The 22765-nt window shown below is 56.4% G+C and overlaps 1 protein-coding gene across 4 annotated transcripts in view; it reads left to right on the plus strand.

Moving 5' to 3' along the window:
* SCUBE1 (signal peptide, CUB domain and EGF like domain containing 1) overlaps positions 1 to 22765 on the plus strand; it is a 129749-nt gene that overhangs the window by 59876 nt on the left and 47108 nt on the right. For 2 of the 4 annotated variants that reach the window (XM_081058358.1, XM_081058357.1), the window contains exons 5-7: positions 4275 to 4400; positions 8633 to 8749; positions 11365 to 11454. In XM_081058358.1, the coding sequence (XP_080914484.1) occupies positions 4275 to 4400; positions 8633 to 8749; positions 11365 to 11454 (333 nt within the window). The remainder of the gene's footprint in view (positions 1 to 4274; positions 4401 to 8632; positions 8750 to 11364; positions 11455 to 22765) is intronic. The other 2 variants (XM_081058359.1, XM_081058360.1) reach the window with 1 other exon arrangement.

Here is a 22765-nt window from a genome sequence, read left to right on the forward strand (position 1 = left end):
GAGCTTGGTGGAAGGTCAGAGAGGAGAGAAGGGGTAGGTGCTTTGTTGGGGCACTGCCCAGAGAGCTTCACAGAGGAGGCAGCACCTGAATTGGCCTTGGAATTTAATAGGCTTCTAAGTTCTAAGGACAATTAGTAGTAACAGGTACCATTTATTATACTAACTCTGTGTTGGGTTCCTAGTTCTGTTCACCCCAGGAAATGCTTGACGCCAGGGAGCCATCTGGGTCCCACAGTGTAGCACTGGCCCCAGGGCAGGGGAGCCAAGGCTGGGAGCCCAGTGACCTGGGTTCCAGTCCTGCTGTACCATCTGGGACAGGCTCTCCCTACCTGACCCTCTGTGGTTCTGCCAGCCATGAAGCCAGTCTTCTCCTGGCTGCAGAAGCCAGTGCTGCCCCACAGTGGAGAAGGTGGTGGCAGTTCCTGTGCCTGCAGCTGGCCCAGAGCTGCATGAGTTACCAGCACAGAGGAAACCGTATCTCCCCGCCCCCCGGGCTGCACTGTTGTAGCCATCTTTGGGATGGTTGCTCAGGGCATTTTTAAATGTAATGGCAATACTCTGGTGACCACCTTCTCAGAGACAAGGTGACTCCAGAAGCGCTCAGGTTGAGCTGATTCCAGCCTCACGGGAGCCTGGCTGTGGGTGGCTGAGGTTCCCAGCTGCTCGCCCCACATCAGACAGTTTCCCAGGACAGTGGCTGCTTAGGTATGAGAGTCAGACCTCTGCCCCAGACCCTCATGGAGGAGGGCCAAGGGTATTCCATCTCCCCTCCCTTCCCTATGGAGACAGAGTGTCCACTCCTCTGTGGGCCCTGTATCAGGCAGTGAGGCCCCTGAGAAGGCTCAGAGCTCAGCCTGCCCTTGGGGCTGATCAGAGTCCCACAGAGCAGAGAGGAACAACACAGCCAGCACAGCAGTGCTCGGAGTGAGGGGAGCACAGGGGCCCAGAGACCCTTGACTGGTCTGGGGGCCAAGGAGCTTCCTGTTTCAAACTCATCATGGCTCGTTGCTAATAAATCTAGATTCTCACAAAGGAAGACCCCCTGGTGGCAATTCCATGGTGTGGGAGAAAGCTCTGTGACTTCTAAAGCTTAAGACTCTGTCTAACGGCCCAAGTTCCGGGCCACATCTGCTCCCCAGGGACCAATGTAGGGTTGGTAGTGATTAGCAGGGCTTCTCGTAAATTGTGATTCTTCAGCTGGGAATGGAAAATCAGCCTCCTTCTCTCCATCACATTTAAGCCTGAGCTTCAGCAGGGGCCCTGGGGCTCTCCCATCTTAGGAAGAAAGCACAGATCTGCCTGATTGGCATCAATTTCCTGTGCCAGCTATGGGATAGCCTGGAAAAGTAGCGTGGGGTGTTGGCATGGGGAGTATAACCCGGGAATCGGGAAGCTCTGAGGAACTGGTAGAGTTCGACAGAGGCCCAGGATTTCTTCTATGGATAACAGGAGAAGCAAGGGGGTGGATAAGTCACTCAGGGAGGGTCAGCCGGCAGCATGGGGTTGCAGGACTGTGTATAGGAGGCCATGGGAGACGAAGCTGGGAAGAAGCTGGAGCAGCAGCGTCTTGTGCGTTTCTGGGCACCAAAGACCCACAGAAACCACGTGGGCAGGGAGTGAGGTGTGTCCCTGGGCTCCGCCCATCATTGGTGACAGCCACTGAGGACGGCCAGGGAGGCTGCTCAGTGGGTACGACCCACTGGCCAAACCCCTGTGAGGGCAGGAGTCTCTCAGAAAACCTGACGAGGGACAGAGAATGTCTCCGTGGCCCGAGATAATGCCTCTACCCAAAGCTTCCTCTGAGGTGCGGCTGCCTGGCCTCGGCACAGCCCCGTGAGGAGCTGTTCCTTCTCCAGATCTGCCAGAGAAGGTGCTGGCCTTCAGAACTCAGTGCCCCCATAAGTAATTGCGTACCTGTCACCACTGGCACTTCCCTGCCTGTGAGGCACAGACTGTCCTGCCCATTTTAAAGATGAGGCTCGAGAAGGCAAGCAGTTTTCTCCACTAAGATACACCACTAGTAAGGAGGCCAGACTCATACCCACATCAGCCTGACGTTACAAGACTTCTAAGAAACACATGAGCTGGGCTGGCTCGTACTGGCTCCTGAGACCCAGCTCCGACTTCAGTGCTGTCTCCCTGGTAGCTTGACTGGAGCATTTACACCACAGAAATCGGCAAATGCTATAAATCAGCCCCCACCCAAGCCTCACCCCATCCCCGCCAGTTGCTAATCATTTATCAGCACACGACTCTGCAAGTCCAGCCTACATGCTGTTTGGGACTTTCGTGAGTTGCCTATGAACTTGCAGCTTCCCGTGAGGCGTGTGGCACGGAAGAGCTTTGCTGACTCAGCTGTTGATTAGTGGGTCATCCTCTGGCAGGCCAACGGTTTGATTTGAATAAGTAAGAAAATGAAGGTAAAGGCATAATACGAGTAGTCAAATCAGGTGAAACCAGAGGTCAGCGTGCTGAGTAAAATGCAGGCTTCATTCATTTCAGTTCTTTTGTTTTATTTAATTTCAGACTTTTTAAAATCTTAATTGTAGCTGCCAGGGTGTTTCTGTTTTTAAATAGATGTGATTCTCAGCTGCCCCACACCCATGCTTGAAGCGCACGGCGTCAAGATTGCGCTGGCGCTCCCTTGCACAGGAGACCTGTGAGCTACCTAGGAGAGGAGGGTGCCCATGTGTCCCGTCCATGGGATTCCTTCCCTCGGCCTAAAGCCAGCACCTCGCAGTGGGACAGGAAAGCCAGGTTCAGGCAGGGTGGGGGCAGGCAGCAGCTCCTCCTCTCCTCTGCCTTTAGCCTCTTGATGGACTCGTAACCCACAACCTCTCTCTTGACCCCTGACCTCATAAAGTCTAGAATCTCCTCACAAAACACCAGGAAGATAAACGACAACGGGGGTCAACTGAAGGGGTCCCAGCCACTCCAGGCAGTCAGAGAGGCGAGATCAAGTCTTCTGGGGTGGAGTGGGGGTGTCCTAGAATCTGTGGGTGACAAGAGAGGGACCTTTGTTCTCCCCATCACACCAGGGCCCTCAGAATGTGTTTCTGCATAATTCTCGGGGAGCACTGCCTGGGCGGGGTACAGAGGCCAGGCCTCCGGAGACTTGAGGTGAATGGCCTGTAGTCAGTGTCCTCGAAACCCATGGGCAGCCCAGCTCCACACTCAGCTAGGCCTCTGGGGTGGGAGGGGGATGGGTCTTTCTAGTCCGAGGCCCTTTCAGTGCACTGTGGGCCTTTGGGGCAGGCGTCTCCGTCATGGTCCCCTCGTCTCTGAAGGGGTGCTTGCCTTTATAGGGGATCAGAAGCCCCAGATTATTGTCACTGGCTGGGGTTTGGAGCCACAGTGGAGCCTCTGGGAGCCTAGGAGGACAGGAGACTGAATCAGCTGGCCCTGTGAGGGACAGGGTTTCCGAGCCTGGCTGAACAACATGCTGGAAGGGCCTGCCAGGCAGGGCCACGATGGGCAAAGCTCCAGATGCAAAGCCTGCTGCAGCTAGAGAGCGGAGGGACTGCAGCAGGCGGGGGGGGGGGGGGGGTTGGCCCAGCCCTGGCACCTATGGCACTCTCCCCCTTCTGAAGGGAAGTCAATTGCTGACTGCCCTTTTAAGATGAGGCCTCGGAGAAAAAGGTACCTAAGGTTTGTGTACATTTTTTGCTTCAGAAAGTAGCCGCTGCCAACCAGAAGAAATCTCGGCCTAAGAACATGAGCACAGTGACGTGTGTGCCCCTGAACCCAGAACGAGCTCCACGAGGGCTGAGGGAGCAAGCGCAGGGGTGTGTGAGTGGAGCTGGAGGCCAGTGCCTCGGGGTGCAGGGCTTTGCACTGGGGGTAAGGGTTCCGCGGACCCGGGGAGCATTGCAATGCCAGGTACACATTGAGACCCCCTTTGGTGTGTAGTTCAGGGCATGGCCGTGGGGCTGGCGAGGATGAGCCTCTGAGGTCCCATGGATGTGACTTGTGCAGAAGTGCAATGAGAGGTGGCTAAGCAGGACTGACCTGTGGGTGTGACAGCTGGAGGCTTGCAGGGCATGTGAGCTCAGGGCTGCAGCTCACCCACTCAGCCCCGACTCATCAACACTCCTCTTGGGGCCGAGCCTGAAACGAAAGTCTCCACCTGCCTCACAGGAATGCGTGGCATCAGGTGCAAACTGAAAAGTGCTGCGCTCCTCCATTGTTTCATTGGCTATCTCTTTTCAGCCTGAAATCTTCTCTCTCCCTCTCTCTTACCGGTCCCCAACCCTCTCTTATCTGTGTCTTCCCAGAGGGTATGAACTGCATGAACAAAGACCACGGCTGTGCCCACATCTGCCGGGAGACGCCCAAAGGTGGGGTGGCCTGTGACTGCAGGCCCGGCTTTGACCTTGCCCAAAACCAGAAGGACTGCACACGTAGGTAGATGGAGGCAAATGGGTCAGACATCCCCACGCGTCTCCTGCCATTGCTTTGTGGGAGGTCTATCCAGTCTGCTGGACGTAGCCCAGGGAGGGATCTCAGCCCCTCAGGGTGGAGAGAAAGGCAGGGCCCCCCAAGGGGCCTGGGTGGGCGTGGTGGATGGGACCATGAACCAGGCCTGGCATAATACCACCGGCACAGCTCTGGAGCTGTCCTATGTAGGGCCCGGTATGATGGCTCTGCCAGTGCTTCTTGTACCCCATCTCCTCCCCGCAACCCCGGAGACCCAGGGGCCCTGAGCTCATGGTGTCCAGTGGGAATGGAGAGGCTATGGCACAGGGATATCCAAGCTCACGTTTCTGGTGGGCCAGGGCAGCCCTAGGTAACAGGATGGTATAAAGAATGAAAGGAGCTTAGTGCTGTAGGGTCCCCACCCAAGCTGTGCTGACCTTATTTCCAGGATCGAAGATTAGAACTCGCAGTACCTCCCGCAAGGCCCACTGGAAATGGGGCTACCTTGGGAGAGCTGGGTGGAATGAGGCCTCTGGCCGATGGGGGCCATTTCAGGACCAGCTCGGAGGTCAGCCTGCAGGGCTCAAGTGTGCTACAGCCTCTTGAGGTGCTCATGCAGCTCCCCAGTAGGAGTGGCAGCCAGCAAACGAAGTAGGACAGCGGCTGACACACTCAGCTAGTCCTTCAAAAGCCGCGGCCCCAAGCACGGCCTCCATCAGCTGGGTGGAGAGTGGTGGGGTAAGGCCTCCGCTCACTGGGCAGCTGACACCCAGACTGTGTAATGTTTGCCCCACGTGTACCAAGAGCTGAGGGAGGCTGATGTGAGCGGGCCCATCTCTGGCCAGACAAGTGCTCCATACCAGGCCCCCTTCCTGACACAGGAAACAGTATGAAGGAGCCCAGCTCCAACTCCCAGCAGGGGAGGCGGTCCCAGCCTGGCCACTGCAGTGGGAGCCTGAGGCTGACCCCCTCTCATTAAGAAAATGGCCTTGCTTTTTCCATCCTTCATCCTGTGGAGAAGATAGCGGCCCTTGTTCGTCCACCATCCTTAGTCGCTGTGGCTCTCACTGGTCGTCCACTCTCTCTTAAGGGCCTGCCACACCTTTCCCGACTCATGCCCTCCTCAAACAGTCACCAAGGTCTTGGGGACCCATATGCATCAGACACCGTCCCTGTCTCCAAGGAGTTCATGCTACAGTGCTTACTCATGATTCATCCATTCCCCAAAGTGAAGACGCTTTCAGTGCCCGGTGTGGTCCGAGATGTGGACCAGCCTTCCTTTTCTTTCCTGGTCTTTTCCTGTGGGATCGTAAAGATAAACATGTACGCTGTCACCAGGGGTGAGACCATCATGGAAATGCCCAGCTCGACCCCAGGACTCCAGCCAGGCCCTCCTAATCTCTCCACCAGATGGATTTCATTAGCTGCAAAGAGAATGCCTGCCTCCTGACAACCTTCCGAACAGGAAATGAATGACTCCAGCTCTCCTAGTCCCCCTGTCGGGTCATCCGAGCTTCCTCGGGACAAAGGCCACGGACAGACACATGTGGAGTGGGCAGGCTTGTTGATAGGCTCAGTGGGAAGCAAAGCACATTCCTTCGGTCAACAAGACTGGCTGAGCCCAGCTCTGGCCCCGCCCTGAGCTGGGTGTCGGGGGACAGCTGTGAACCACCACGGAAGGGAAGTGGCCAGGGCCGACTCACTACGTCACTCCATCTGGGACCAGTGCTACAAGGGGACGGTTTACTCAGAGAGCATCTCCTGAGGAGCTAACCTGGTCTGAGTGGTCAGGGTCAAGGCAGGGAGGGCCCTGTGAGCAGCTAAGATGCCCCCTACCTCACCCCGACACAGAAGAGCCAAGACCTTGCTCAGAACGTTTGCTGGTGAAAAAAATGTCCCACCACCCTCCCTTCTCAGGGTCTGGCTATTGCCAAAGTGTGTGGAGAGTCGGTAGCAATCCTGGAGCCAAGGATTGGTGACGGCCTTGCAGCCCTCGTGTGAAAGGACGGCACAGAGAGCTGTCTGTCCAGTCAGTGTTGGCTCCTTCTGTGTGGCTAAGGTGGCAGGGTTAGTGAACAGTTAGCTCTGGGACTCCCCCCACCCTTGAGGTCACTTGAGGTCCAGGAAATTCTAGACGTAGAGTTGGGATGGGGGCTGAGGCCTGGCCCAGCCGGCCTCGGTGGGCCAGCAGGACCACGGGGCTCTGCCCCAAACTCTTTCATCCCTGCAGAGCCCAGGACCCACTCCAGGGCCAGAGGACATTTTCCCCTTTCTTCTCTTTGTCTGCCAAGAGCTCCGGGCTCCGGTATTTATTTCCAGGTACGAGCTCAGCCCGGGGCGTCCATAAGATGCACAAACACTTCAGACAGGCCTGCATCTTCCTTAGAGTCACCGCCTTAGGCACAGCCCATCTCCTGGAGCCCAGAACTTGGAAACGACTGGCCGCACTGTTCTCACTGCCTCCTCTCCGGCTCCACCTGCCCGCTCTGACAGGCGGCTTTTCTCAGGCTGGGAAGGCACGTGATGCCCCACCCAATGTGGCCTCTGCCTGGATCCCTCCCTCACCTGGGATTTATGCTAAGCAGCTGCCCCCTGGAACCCTGGGCTTCCCTGGCGCTCTTCCTGGGCAGAGAAATTAGCTATATCTGGAGATAGTGTGACTCCAGGCTGTCAGGCTCCCCGGGAACTCTAAGAGAAGAGACACTTCTGTGCAGCGGGGGCCAGAGGATTTTGTGCTCAAAGGCCCCATTGAGTTGCCTGAAGTGGTTCTGCAGGTCCTTGAAATGTCACCCTGGCAGTTGGGTCCCTCCTTCGGATTGTCATTAGCTCCTTGTGGCAGAGGCAGCCTGCTAGAGCCTGTGGTCACTAAGGACAGTGTCTGGGACACAGAACAGGACCCATTCTCTCGGCGTCCTCCTCACCGGACACCGTCACTCAGGACAGACGCTCTGTTGGTGAAAGGGAGAATACCTGGGAAAGGCGGCTGCAGAACGCGGTCCTGAAACGCTTGAAAGCCCTCGCCAAGGAGTTGCCACCAAATGACCTCCCTCCCGGACCAGCCCTGCTCTTGGGTCACCCTGACAGAGAGTCATTAATTCAGACTCTGCCAATTCAGAATTGTCACCTCTGACCGTATCGTTGGTCTGAGATTAATCTTTGAGTATTTCATCATCATCAGGGTTTTGCCAAGTCAATGAAAAGTGTAGATAGAATTGCGGACAGATGAGTAAGGGATCCAAGAAGACGCCCTGTCCGTGAGGCCCTGGTGGACCAGATGACAGCCACCCTGTGGTCCTGCCAGCAGAGTGAAGCAGGGGCTAGAGGAACCCTTCCCGTGGAGATCCTGGATCTCCTAGCAAGATCCCTCACCCGGCAAAGTGATAACAGCACGTTTCCTTTTCAATAAACTCGAATGTATCGTTTGCCCTATTTCAAACTGGCTCCTCTCTATGCAGCCACTTTTTCAATCCACCCAGGTCGCGGATGCTGTAGGACACTTTAAGATTCTGGGCTGAAGGACACCAGCGCCTCCAGGCCCGAGGCACTGCAAACTACGTAACATGTTTAAATAAAAGGTCATTTTCAAAATGGCACCTGAGGTGACACTAATTTGCCTGCATTCTGTCTGTCTGGATGTTGCCTTGGAAGGATTAGAACTTTGAGGGGACAGAGTTTGAGATGGCTGCTGGGACTTGGAGAGAGTAGACATCTGTGGGGACATCCTTGCACACACCCCAAGACCTAGGCAGAGGAAAGGCAGTTCTGCAAGAACTGAAGAAATGAGTGTCCCCTCTCCCCATGGGCCCACCTCCCCCGCCTTGTGGAGTATGCCTGGTAGACATCTGCCCCATGGCGACACGCTATTTTAAAGTGTCTTTTGCAGCCTAGGAAGGATAAAATTGTCTAGCTTATCCCTTCCTTCAACTAACACCTGAGTACATCAGCTGTGTGCTAGTTCTGTTCAAAGCCCCGACGACCCAAAGTCCATTCTCTGTGCCCAGTGACCTGTAGAGAGGACAAGGTCACTCTAGGGAGTGAGCACTTCCATCCAAGACCCTCGAGGGGCTGAGGTCTGGGAAAGGTTGCCTATTCACAGATTGTCTTATGCCCTCATTTTCCTCCCCATCCCTTCAAAGAAACCACCAACACTGAGAAACTAATCGTTCTTGTTGTCGTTCTGTTTATACACACGTATGTACACCTTGGGCCTAACTAGTAACCTGTAACTATGGAAACGGAGGCTGCCAGCACAGCTGTGAGGACACGGACACAGGCCCCATGTGTGGCTGCCACCAGAAGTATGCCCTCCACTCGGACGGTCGGACATGCATCGGTAAGTAGGCACCTTCGCCGAGCACTACACCCTTGCACGACCCTGGCCCCCCCGGGTTGTGCCGTGGGTCCCTGAAGTCAGCCAGCACCCCAGTGTGTCCCGGTTTCCAAGAAGGAAGCTTAAGGGGCATAGAAAGAGTGTCCCCAGGTACTGATGGGAAGCTTATGGAGACTTACCTGGGGTCGTTCAGCCACTCTGGACCTAGCGCCTCTGCTTTATGTCACTGCAGGTTTTCTGTGGGTTCTCATCCTCGACATGGGAGGGGGTCCAAGGCAGGGGGTCTGTAAGGAGGAGGAAGGTGTGTGTGCCTAAGGTGGGCAGCTTCTGTTCCTGAAGCACAGGTGCTTGCTCCCCTAACATGGAGACACACAGCAGATTCATCTCACCTCATAACGGCCCCGTTAGTGATGGGAGCTGCCCACAGCAGTCTGGGAAACCAAGGGGTTTTCTCAGAAAACTGCTTTAAGTCTTCATGTCGAGAATACCAGGGGAGATAAGACTGTGTGGATCTGGGTGGGGGTCTGGGGGTTTCTAATTGCTTTCCCTTCCAAACTAACAGGGGCTCTCGCCAGACTTTGTCTCCCACCTGGAATCCCTTTTTCTCAGCAACGCCTTCTCTTCACCTCACCTGTTACATATTTGAGTCTCCATTTGAGTGATATGGAGTCATTTCCTTCCTCCTTATTTTCAAGGGAAAGCTTGAATATTTGTGATTGTCTCAGGCCATAATCCCTAGCATGTTCTTTCCCCACTCAAAAATAACAGCAAATTTTTAACTGAGAAAAAGGAATTTCAAGGTTGGTGTCCATCCAACGTTGTTCATCCTCCTCTTTCTCTTCAATGTTGACAAACTTTAGAAACCCGCAATTATCGGTTATCGTGGTTATTTCTTTTTAAGTACCCATTTCTTATTATCGATTTGGAAGATATTTCTTGAAGGATTTTCAAGTAACAAGAAAGGGGTTGGCAAGCAAGCAAAGCCATGAAGCCCAGAGTTTGCTGTCACATTCTGTCCCCTGTGACTCTGCTCCCTGGTTCCTAGGGGGTCAGGCAGAGGGGCGGGACCTGCGGTCCCATCCTATCGTCCCTGGCTGTCGTCCCAGATGCTGCCACCTGCGTGGTTCTCCCCTCCTCTGTGTGGTCTCTCCTCTCCAATAGCCGTTTTGGTTCATTTTATCTCATTCCTCCTGCTTTTCTGGTGATGGTCCCTGATTGCCTGTCTTGTCGGATAACTGACGTTCATTAATTATTTTCAGAGCCAAAAGCCAAACCAAACCAAACAACCAAAAAAGAAAAATTCAAAGCAAAACCCGGTCTCAGACCAGTGTCTCTATTGCAGCCTGATCCCATCTAGAACCTCCTCTCCCACCTCTCTCTGTCTCTGCTGTCCTGCCCGGGCTCTCTCAGGCCCACGGGCCCCCTTCCTGTCTCGTCTGCTGGGGTCTCCCTCGGCGTTTGCGTCTGCAGTGAAGCCGCCTGTGCCGGCCACTGGACCAGTGCAAACAGCTGCTGGCCAGACACACCCAGCCTCGTCTAACACATCTTGTATTTGTCCACCTGACTCATCCTTTCTCATTTTTTTTATCTTTTAGTGTCTGCTGCATGTGAAGGCCCCTGCTTGGATCTGTTTTCTAACATAACTGCCCTTGCCCCCTCTTTTCCACTCCTCCCCTTAGAAATCCTTTCCCAGACCCGGCTCCTGGGCTGTTGCTCCCTGCTGGCCGGGAGATCCTTCCATCTGCCTGCTCCCTGCTCCTCAGGTTCCCCCGCACACACAGGAGCAAATGTCTCTGCACACCTCCACTGACCCCCCCCCAAAAAAACCACACAAAAACCGTGAACCAGCTAACCTCACGCGCTCCTTCTATGGGAAGCACCTGGGCGGAGCTTCCTGCCCAGAGGCCAGAATGCTCCCTGCCTGGCCGGGCCGTCTCTCTGCACGCTCCTAAAATGACTGACCCCTCTTTGCAACCCCTCGTTGAGCACTTCAGTGTATCGCTCTAGTCCTCTATAGACAAGCAGGCAACCAGCGCTGCCCAAATCAGTCCCCTGGTTTTTCTGTCTCTTCGATTGGGTCCATTGTCGTGTGCGTGTTTCTTCCTCCATATGTTTTGTGCTTAATTTTGCATGAGTGTTTGACATACTTTCACGCCCTTGAGACGGCGTCTGCTGTCCAGGCACTCCCATCACCGGACCTCGCGGCCCTGTCCCCTTGTCCTGGCCTTGCCCTTGCCTTGTCCTGTGCCTGCCTCTCCAGTCCGAGCCAGGGTGTCTGTTATGGCCTGTGTCTTCGTGAGCCCCGCGTGTGGCTGTCTGCACATGTGTCCTGTCTGCTCTGACCTCCTCCGTGTGCAGATGGGCCCTGTGTGCCATCTGTGTCCTTTTGTGGTCCTCCCCTTCTCTCCACCCCACCCCTGCCCTGCTGCCTCTTCGCTCCGCCCTGAACACGCCACCTTGGAGGTGCCTGGGTTTAGCCCCTTGGCGAGGATGCCGCGCCAGCCCACGTGCTGTGCTGGCTTCGTGTGCGCCACGCCGAAAGGCTGACTGTCTTGGGCCGCGGGAAGTGGGCTGTCATTAACCAGTGGCTCCATGTTTGTCCCTTACTTGTGTTTTAGAGAAGGATGAGGCTGCAATTGAGCGCTCTCAGTTCAATGCCACGTCAGTAGCTGATGTGGACAAGCGGGTGAAACGGCGGCTCCTCATGGGTAACACTTTTCTTCCACTTCCTTTGTTGTCCTTGCACTTTTGTTCATATGTGTGTTTCTGTGTGTGCGTGTGTGTGTGCGTGTGGTGTGTGCTGGCGTGCGGGGCATCTGTGTGCGTGCTGGTGCGTGGGGCTGTGAGTTTGTGCAGGCGTGTGGGGGGCGTGTGAGGGGGCTGTCCGTCTGTGTGTGCGGCCACGTGTGTGCGGTCATGCGTGCCGCGTGTGAGTGTGGGGGGCTGCACCCCAGATGTGAACTCACTTTTTCCTTTTGAAAGGTTTTACCCTTCATCAAACACATGTATTTCTTTGTTTGTGTGTTTGTAGCAAAGAACCCAGACCCACTGTCTAGCAGCCTCTGCGTGTAAGGGGCATGTGCTGTGAACACCTCTTTACTTGCAGGGAAGGCCCACGTTTGCAGTTAGGACCTCAGCATCAGCAGAGCGACAGTGACATACGGACACAAAGGAGGCATTAGTGTAGAGCAGGCTTTCCGACAGCAAGGTCCTTACCCATCTCCTCGCTCAGGAGAGAAGCCTCATCCAGGGGGAAAAAGCCACGTCTAGATTTGGAACCAGGGAGTCGTAAGGGCGCCCAGTCCAACCCGCTTGCTTTATGGTTGGGAAATCTGCTGCCTATAGAGGGGGGACCAGTTAAGGTCATCTAGCAGGCCGGGTAAAAGCAGGACTCAGCCCCTCCTGGCCCTAAGGCGCCCGTCTCCCTGAATGACCCCAGCCAGAGCCTGCTGGGCTGGTGGCCTTGGCCCACGTTTCCACGGTCCCCCCTCAGGCACCCACTTGCCTTGGAGGTCTGCACAATGTCAGCTGCACTCTGAGCCCTGCCCCTGGGCTGCATCCAGACTCGAGGGAGACTCACCCAGAAGCACCTGGTGCCACGCGGGGTGGCTCAGGGGGCCTGCTGGTACCGCTGATTCCGTGCACTGAGGAAGAGGAAGGGACTGCTCTTCCACCGGGCTTAGTCTGCACGACGGAAAAGCAAGTCTGCCTCCTCATTCATTCATTCCTGGTTCTCAGTTGGTTCCACATTCCTGGGGTTGCTGGCCCCTGGGTGCCACCAGCTGCCGAGGCCTCTGGAGCGCAGCTGCAGGATTGCCTGGGATTGTCACAGCCTTGTTTGTGGTACTCTGGTAGGTCACACCAGCCTTGGGAGCTGTGAGGCCAGGTGGTGCATTTCCCACGTCTCAGTTGAGGAAACTGAGGCTCACTGGGCTGCCCCAGCTTGCCCGGGGTCCCACACTACCCTGCATAGCTGAACTTAGCCTAGAGCTCATGGCTGTGTGGACCATCTTAATTGTCGGAGGTCACAGGACCATGGAGGTCAGATCCCGACGGTTCTGGAGAGCTCCGTCCCTCCAGGGGTCCTCATATGGACCTGGCAGGAGTCCTGGCCTCTAGGGAGGAGGGAGCTGTAGATGGGGAGCCTGAGGGGTGTGGCCCTGCGTGCTGGGGAGGAGGCTTGAGGCCCGCCCTCCCTCCTGGTGCTTGGAGGAGCGGAGGGGATCATGGTCTGGCTGACGGTTCACACTGGACAGGACAGGCATAGCCCTGCTTCTCGGACAAGAGCACGAAGGGCCAGCGAGCACAGACGGGCAGATGCGACAAGTTCAGGCTGGAAGCCCACTATCTGCCGGTTCTCTGGACAGGGCTGTCTCGTTGACTTGGGCTGTCTGGGTTGGCCTGGGAAGGTCTGGAAATGGCCAATAGGTGGGCTTAGAGTTCCCGCCAAGCAGGCGTGTCCACTACCCTCTAGGAACATGTAAGTCAGCATTATGGATGTTCTAGAAAGGTGGCTAGAAATGGATGATGGGAATCTAAGCGTTGCCAGTGCTCTGAGACCATGCTGAGGCCCAAGGGGGCCCAGACCCTGCGGCTTACTTACTATAGGAGAAGTAGGCACTCTGCTGGGGCCAGAGCTCCAAAGCAGGACAGGACCAAGAACCGGGCCCCCAGGTTCCCTGTACCCTTCCCAGCAAGAGCTTGGTGGCAGAAGAAGGCTGAGTGAGTTAGCAGCAGGCAGGTGGGTGGCGGGGTAGAAGGGCTGGGGGAGAGAAGGGCCTCTGTAGTTGCTTTTTCGGATTTGAGTCAGTGGATAATGGCCCAGAGCGAGAACCAGAGCGGGTCAGGGAGGTGAGGAAGGAGGCCTCAAGAATACGCTATCCTCACCCCATGTGTGGGCAAGCAGATCAGGGGACTCTGTGCCAGGCCAAGGAAAGGGATGATGATGGCCTCCCCTGCGTTCCCACCTCTCTGATTATAGAAACCAACCCCCTTAGAGCCACTAAGGACTACCTCCTGTGGTACTCCCACAACACTACACCTGGGGGACAAGGACCAGCAGCCAGGCCCCACGCCCAGAACTGGGTAACCATCCTCAGAGGCTTCCGTGACAGGCACTGTGCTATCCACAGCACAGCTGAGCCCCTCCACCAAGAGCTCCTAAACCTTAGCACCTGTCTCTTCTGAGCGCAGCCCGTGTAGCACAGACTTAAGATCCTATTGGACTTCACGCCCTAAGTAGTAGCCCCCAGTGAGATGTGGCTGCTTCCCGGCCGTATTAATAGAGGCAAGGAATGGAGAATGAGGGAGGTGACCGGTGCTGACCAGAGCATACCTGGGGCCACATGCTCAGAGCCCCGTCCCTGTGTGGAGAAGGCAGCCTAGACGGCGAGGGGAATCAGAGTTGGGTCAGTGTCATTGGCCTTTGGAAGGAAGTGCAGGCAGTTTATCCCAGTGGGTGCTGGGGCTGGTGGGCCACTTGAGTCCTGTTTGGGGTCCTGGGAGGGGACAGGGTAGAACAGGCAGAGAGGGAAGGAGCTGGTTCTGTGGCCCAGGAGCAGATGAGGAAGGTGAGACACAGAAATTCCACGTCAAGGTCAGACCCTGGGCCGCCTGGCTCCAGAGTCTGTGCACTTGAGTGCTGCACTGGTCAGCTTCCCACAGGAGGACAGAGATGAGCAACTGTTGTGAGAAAAGACTGAGGGCTGGAATGCCCAGAAGTGATCTAATGTGAGTAGTACCAATTGTAGTCACAGCACGGGGTTCCGCCAGAGCAGGGCACATGTGCTGCTGCCCTGGTGCCTGAGATGACCTGGCAGGTGTCATCCAGCCCTAGATACCAAGTATCTCCTGTACCGATGGGGCTTATTTTTAGGGTGGGTAGGAAAGGATTAAGAAGGCTCCCTTTGCCCTCCAGAAGTGAGTGGGGGCAGGGCAGCTCTTGCCAGCCGCGGGAGGTTCCGTGACCCACGCCCATCCTTGCCACTGTCTGTGGCGACTGACCATATGTCATCAGCAGACTGGTCCTGCAAGCCCAGGCTGAAGCCCCTTTTCCATGTGTGAAGGCGTAAATGGCCTCCTACCGCAGGCTTCATGCTCCAATTTACCTTCCCCCAAATGGAGCTGGAGAATTTAGGCTTTATCCCCTCTTCTAGGACGTTTGACTCGGAGTAATTTCAGAAATGTTTTGTGCCCAGACTGCAGAGGTCACAGGTCCCTTCAGTGTCTGCAAGTCATTTCACGAGGCAGCCTCACCTCTTAACACAGCTGAGAGCCAGGACCCAAGCAAAACACAGAGGACACAGAATGTATGAGCTAACACCTGGGCCCTTTACCACATTCGAGCCTCTCAGTTCCTTGGTGGAACCTGCCTGCTGTTTGTTTACCCAAGCACTAGCATTTTGGTTACAAGGTTCCCAAGTCGGGCAACTCGAAGGAGCCAGCACTGACAGAAATCCTGCAGCCTTGCTCCTGCTGGCTATGGCACTGGCTGCTTTCCTGGGGTCCCCCAGGCTCCATGCCTGGCAGCACCGGAAGGAGAGGAGACTATCTGTTAGAAACCAGTGAGGACACGGGGCTCTGAGGGGTGAAGTGGCTCGCTCAGGCCATGCAGCTGGTCAGGGTAGACCTGGATCCTGCCTCCATGGAAGAAGGGGCTGCAGAGGTAGGGAGTGCTGCAGGCAGAGTGTCGACAGAACACAAACCTCCAGAGAGCTGGAGGGGGAGGGTGTCTGCAGCACAGCGGCCTGGGGCCATTTAGGGCCAAATGGCCCTGGCCCACCCTTGGCGTCTCGGTTGTACCCCAGTAGTTGCTGTTTATAATTACCCCCAGTCCCTGAGCACAGACTAAGAAAGGGCAGTTACGTTTACTTTAAAGGGGCCTCAAAGTATGTAACCGATTTTAAAGTCCCGTTAAAATCAGTTAAAATGTTTGGATGTGAGGGAGGGTTGGAGTGATAAATTTCAATGTTCTGGCCGACTTACTGGTGTGAAACATGTGAGTGACAGGCTAAGTTTGGCCCAGGCTGCCCAGGGCCCACTGACAGCCAGCCTGATAAGACCCAGTGAGTCATACCTGTCACCCCGGGGTCTTTAATCACCTCCTTGCCCCCAGGTATCTGTGGGTTACATGCCCTGTTAGTTTCCTGTTGTTGCTGTTAACAAGTTACCACAATCAGCACCTTAAAACAATACAAATGTAGTCTCTTCTGCAGGTCAGAAATGTGGCTTGGGGCTCACAGGGCTAAAATCAAGGTGTCAGCAAGAGCTGCTTTCCTTCTGGAAGCTCTAGGGGTGAATCCATTTCCTGAAGGCCCCCACATTCCTCGGCTCCCGGCCCCTTCCTCCATCTTCAAAGCCCACAGCACAGCCTCTCTCTGTCCCTGCTTCTGTCACCACAGCTCTTTCCCAGGCCTCCTCCCACTTTTAAGGACCACATAGGGCCTACCCAGGACAGTCTCCCATCTCAGGGGCCTTAGTTTAATCACATCTGCCAAGGGTCACGGAGCATGAAGACGTGGACGTTTTAGGGTGTCGTTATGCCACCGCCACGGATGGTTCAAACTGGGCAGGGAAGAGCCTTCCAGGTTGGTTGCTGTGAGCTCCACTGAGGCAGAACCCACATCTGCCCTCTTCACTGGCTTAGTCCGGGAGCCAGCAATCTCCAGCACAGGGCAGGGGCTAGACGGTGCAGGAAACCCTGCCCCTGCCCCCTTGGGTGGGTTTCCAGCCTCCACAGTGGCCCCCAGCGGTGGGCGCCCACTGCTCCCTCAGACAGGCTTAGTGCAGCCCAGCCCCTCCAGCTGGCCCTTCTCCCTCTCCACTTTGCAGTTTGCAGGGTGCTCTCCAGTCAGCTCTGTCTAGCCAGTCTCCCCAAAGCCTGCAAGGCAGCTGTCCCCACTTTACAGATGCAGAGTGAGGCCCTGAAAAGGGGGGAGGCATGCCCTGGGCCAAGCAAGCAGTGAGCAGCAGGCTGTACCCAGGGCCGAGGCTGCAGACGCCCCAGTCCGGTGCCCTGAGTCAGGAGCAGAGCAGGCATTCCAGGCAGAGTCTCCCCTTGAAGGCACCAGACCAGACAGCTGATTCCCAGCAGCCCGTTCCAGGGGCCCCGAAGCAGAGGTGCCTGTGTTCCAGGCCCAGGGACCACAGTAACTGTGGCCACAGTAAAGTTAACCTTTAGCCCCAGCTTTCTCTGGGCCTTGCACTGCCCTCAGCCTTCCCTTACCTCACAGCCACCCTGAGGTTGGTCCTAAAGGAATTCCCATCTTACAGATGAGGAAACTGAGGCACAGAGTGGTAACTAGGAGTTCCTCTCCCACAGCTGGCACCTGCCCATCTCCTGCACCGCTCCACCTCTGAGCCCAGCCTCCCTTCCATCCAATGGGCATGATGCTATAATATGGCCACCTAGCTGGGCTCAGAGGAGGTGCCATGACAAGAGTCCCTGGGGCCTGGCACGTAGGAGAACACTCAGTAAGGGGAGCTGCTCACAGCAGTTCCGGGTAAGGGGACAAGAGACTGGAGACCTGGAAGACCCGGAAAGACCAGGGGGAGCGAGGTGGTTATGGTAGTAATGGCTGACACGTGGTGAATGCAGACTGAGCCCCACGCTGTCCCCAGCCTCATGTAACCGCACAGCCACCCTGAGAGGTCCGGCCGATTTCATGTCTCTTGACACACACACTCCTGCTTCTCCCCCAGCTCCTGGCTCCTTTGTTCACCCAGGGGCTGCCCTCCTGCCACTCCTTTCCTGTAGCCACCATCTCCAAGGTCCCTGGGTCTCTCCTGATTTCACCAACCTGTGTCCCAGGCCACCTCCTCCCACTTCTAGTTCCAGACCCACACATTCCGTCACCTCTCGGAAGCCCCCCTCCACCTGTCCCTCAAGCCCTGTATGTGAAGACTGCCCCAGGCTTCCTGCCTCAGTGGCTCATGCCACCCACCACTCCTTACCCAGGTGTCATCTTGGACAGTTCTACTGGGCAAAGGCTCCTCCAGACCTAAGTGGATCTTTCCTGCCAGCCCCAGCCCCACCTCTCTGCCTCCTTCACCAGCATCCTGTTTTGTCACAAGCCTCGGACCCCCTGATGGGGCAGAGGCCAAGTCTATGCCAGCTCTGATGGCCCCTCAGGGCACAGCGCAGGGTCTGGCTCAGAGGAGAAGCACGAAGGCTTCCTAGAGGAGGTGCCCAGGGATGGGCAGGGCCTCACTGCTCGCTCTTCACACAGGCAGGTGTCTGGCTGGGGAGAAAGGGCAGGACCCAGAGCCTGGACCAGCCTAGCAGTGGGAAAGGGTCAGGCAGATCTGAGGCAAGGGAGATGGTGACACAGGGTGATTCCCCAGGCCAGGTGCTCAGCAGGGGGCCCTGCCAGAGGGAGAAGGTGGGTGGGCCCTGGGGCCTGGGCAGGCACCCTCTCCTCGAGTCCCAGCCTCCCTACCCACGGGCTGAACTCCAGGCACTGGGCTCTCTCATTCAGGAAGAACCAGGGTGGTCAGACTTGACCTGTTGCTGAACTGTCCCAAGTAGGGCTAGTCAGCGGGGGCCCCCACTGAGGCCCTGAGCTCCTGCCCTTAGGTTAGTCACACACACACACACACGCACGCTATTCACACACACTTCACACACACACGCTATTCACACACACGCTATTCACACACACACGCTATTCACACACACTTCACACATGCTATTCACACACACGCTATTCACACACACTTCACACATGCTATTCACACACACGCTATTCACACACACGCTATTCACACACACACGCTATTCACACACATACACACACACAAACACGCACGCTATTCACACACACTATTCACACACACATGCTATTCACACACACTATTCACACACACTATTCACACACACACGCTATTCACACACACTATTCACACACACTATTCACACACACGCTATTCACACACACGTTATTCACACACACGCTATTCACACACACGCTATTCACACACACTATTCACACACACTATTCACACACACACGCTATTCATACACACTATTCACACACACACACTACAAGATGCTAAAAGAAGGTGGGTCATGGTGACTCAGCTACGTGGAGGGGTAGAGTGGGGTGGGAGCAGGTGCCAGGCAGAGCAAAGCATCTTAGAGAAAAGGAGGAGGGCCAGGGCACTGGCCGGCCCCAGATGGGGGCACTAAGGCTTAGAGAGGATGTGACTCACCCACAGCCACCCTATGAGTTGGGTAAAACCAGGGCTTCTGGCACCTGGGCCCTGGCATGCACGGGGACCAGGCCTGGATGGAGGGTGCAGCCTGGGCCCTGCCCTGAGGGCCCAGAGAGGGCACCCCAAGTCCCTTGGCTTCCTTTGGAGTCGGAGGCCTGTGGCTCTCCCCCTTGCTTTGGGCCTCAGAGGAAGTTTGAATCTGATTCTAGCCAGTCTGTGGGCCCATCTCATAAAGTATAAAAACCTTGGGGACTTCGCCTCCCTGGACACAGCTGACACAGCATACTTCTGAATACCACTTTCTCAGCCCCCCAGAAGCGAGGGTGGAGGTGAGGGCAGGGTACCAGCAGCTGGGGACATGTTTCCTCCCCACCTGCAGGTCACGTGTGCGCTGCCTCCTCACAGGCAGGCCAGTGTGGATGTGCCCTCCCAGGCCCTGGGCAGGTTCTGTGAGGTAGGACTACAGGTGGGGTGGGGAGGTCCCTGGTGCTGTATGAACAGTGAGGTCAGGTCAGAGAGAATCTACCAGGAAACGCAGGCTGAGCCCGGTTGCTGGGTATGAAAGGCGCGACACCCAGCAGAGAACCCAGAGTGGAGAAAAGGGGTGTGTGGCTGGGGTACAGGCAGGATGGTGACAGAATGCAGCTGGAGGCCAGAGGCAGGGGCTTGCAGTGGGGGGAGCGTGAAATGGGGTTACAGAGAGGGTGGTGTGACTAGATGGGCCTGTAGGGATGACCCCTGAGGACCCTGAGGGAGAGGATATCGTCTCCATCTCCTGGCAGAGGTGGGCCAGCCCAGGGAGGTGATGGTTTAGCCAGACTCACATGGCTCTTCAGAGGCAGGTGTTTGTGGCTTCTGGGGCGGGGGGGGGGTGGGCAAGGGGCAGTGAACTAGGCATTGGGACACCTGCCCTGCCCTGCCATTTGCCCCTGGATGGCCTCCCTTCACCTCTCAGAGCTGTAAAGTAGCAAAGCAAACCCTGGTCCTCCAGGCTCTGGGGTCTGTGACAAGGCCCCACTGGGACAGTGACACCTGTAGAAGCATCGAGAGGTGATTCTGTGCTTTGCCCAGTTCTTTATACCTAGTGGTATAAAATGCCACCTGGTTTGTGGCAGGGCCCTCCCCAGCCTTACCAGGACGCAGGTCCCTGAGCCTGCACCAGCCAGCCCCTGCCCTGCACTGAAGCAGAAAGCTCCCCTGTGCCACAGCAGCTCCCCCACTCAGTAACGGAGTGGGGAGGTGAGCCCCATAAACAGAAGGTGGCCCTGCCCCTCTGCTCCTCACAATCACCCCATCCCACTGGGGGCTGGGCACATTTGACCCCCACAAGCTCCTTCTGGGCCTCAACCCTCATCTAAGAGACTATCCCCAGCCTTCCCTGCCCCCAGCCTTCCCTGTCCCCAGCCCCCTCCCTGTCCTGCCTTAACGCTTTCCAAGTTCCTTGGTCCCTCAGGATTTGATCCAAGGCAACCCCAAAGCCCTTTGGGATGTGACCTGAATGCCCCTGCGTACTAATCCCTGTCCCATGCCCACTTCCTGATGCTTTTGCTAGCGCCCCTGCCCTGCCTTACTCAGGAGGGCCCCAGTATTACCCAGAGTGGTAATACTGATTGTCCACTGTAGCCGCAAATAGAAGGCACCCCAAAGAGCCCAGGGCATCTTTATTTTTTTTACCTGTACAAGCCTGTCCAGCTGCGATCTTTGGAGGAGCCCCAGTGTGTAGAAACGGATGAAACTGACCAAGCACCTGGGTCATCTGCCTACTGGTTCCCTTTGCCCCACCCTCCTTGGAAGTGAGGGCCCACTCCTCCTTGCACGCCAACCCTGCCTCCTCAGTGCTTCTCTCCAGCTGGCTCCAAGCAAGGCAGGCCAGGCGGTGGCTGCAGACCAGGTGCCAGCAGCTGGCTGTTGACTGAGAAGTAGCCAGAGCTCAGGGCTGCTTGCAGCGAGATTTCCTGGTCCCAGGAAACGAGGAAGTCGCGGTGGTGTCAGGTTGCTTAGCCAGGAGTGTCTGTGTTTTAGGAACTGTGGGTTTGTTCCTACAGCAGGGACTCACGATGTTTTGTGAACAGTGACTGCCCTTTCCGGTTTGTTGTCCCGACCCAGGCTTCGGAGCAGACCTGGGTTCCGTTAGCCCATCAGCACAGCAGAGTCACCTCACATCTCTGAGCCTCGGTTTTCTCTTGCAAAAAGGGGGTTGTAGTCTCTGCTCTGAAGGAGCGTGGGTGGGATGCTTGATGTGTAGCCTAGCTGTGTGTACAGCACATGGCAGGTGCACGGTCACATTCCAATGTCCCCAGCGCTGTGAGGTGCCATTCAGTGTTCCAGGTGAGAAAAGCGAGGCTCAGGAAGCCGACCTTCCTCCAGCTGCTTCTTTTTACGAGCCTCCCGAGCTGTGTTTTGTAAACACGGCATAAAGGTCCACCCTCTTCCTCCTGAGGCTTGCCTCGGACAGACGAGAGGCTGTGTGCCAGCCCTTTGTGTCCTCTACGTGGTGGCAGAGGAAAGGCAAGAGTCAGAGGCCAGTGGAAGGGCTCACTTCCGTGTCCTGCTCCTGCCACCTGCTTTAATATAAAATCTCAGTTGTCCTTTTGGATGAATGAGCCATTTAAAATCCCTCAAACCAAAGGAGGAAACCTCCCTGAGGTCTGTTCTCTCTCCTGCTTGGCTTCCTCTTTGCCCTCGGCCCCCACCCCCTTTGGTGCAGACCCAGGTCCAGGAGGGTTCTGCTCTCAAGCACCAGTGTGAAGACCCCACCCACCAGGCAGGCCCAGGAGAGGGCATTTCCCCTGACGCTGTGAACCTACCTGGTGCCTCTGGAAGATAGTTCCACTGGCAGAAACTTACCTCACATCACACTGCCCCAAGCAGGGACGAGTTCCCCGGCACAGGAAGGTGTGGTCTACAGGCCTGTTCTCCACGACACTGGGCCAAGGTCAGTCAAGGCCCAAGGGGCCTCCATCGCCAGCTGTGTGATGAAAAGGCAGAGTCCACGACGCAGCTTGCTGCCTCCAGGCTGGCGTGGGTCCCTGGGGATCGTGGGCCCATGGGTCTGCTGCCTCAGAGAGCAGTGCTGGGCGCCAAGTGGGGCTTTGCAGGACCTCCTTTCCCACTTCCCCCTCAGACCCCGGCTTGGGTGCCCCCTCCCTTGGCAGGGCTGCAGTCCTCTCCTCTACAAGTGCCCTGCCTCCAGCTTCAATGACCCCCCTCCCTCACACCCACTGTCACCATCCTATCAGCCGCCAGCACGTCCCCCAGGACCCAGCTCCACTCCAGACAGCTCTCAGAGCCGAGGTGGAGCAGGGGGTCCAGGCAGAGGTGGAGAGGCAGCGTGGTTAGGAGCAGGATACCAGCACTCCATGGACAAACGGGATGAGCCCCACTCCATTCCCTGCTCAGTGGCTGGGGGAGCCGCTTCTCCTGTCTCGGCCAAACTCTCCTCACTTGCCAAAGGGACCTCATGACGAAGCCCAACGTGATTGTGGGGCACAATGATGGACACAGGCCTGCTGACAGGGCGATCCCGACAGAGTTTGGTGGGAAGAGCAGGGCCACTGTGTAAGGGCCTCGCCAGGGAACGTGGCTTTTGTCCCGAAGTGAAGGGAGTCGTGGAAGTCTCAGGAATCATCCTAGAGACAGGACTGGGAGTCAGACAGTCAGAGCTGGACCAGGAGAGCCAATGGCTTGCTCCTCTTCACAGCTGGCTTCAGTTGGTCCTGGTGGCAGAAGCGTAGGCGGGCCTGCCCTGCCGGATTGGGCTGCACCCGCCAAGATGAAAGCTGCAGGACAGGTGTCTGGGTCGCTGGG

This window comes from Rhinolophus hipposideros, assembly GCF_964194185.1.
Source record: "Rhinolophus hipposideros genome assembly, chromosome: 9".
Lineage (NCBI taxonomy): Eukaryota > Metazoa > Chordata > Mammalia > Chiroptera > Rhinolophidae > Rhinolophus > Rhinolophus hipposideros.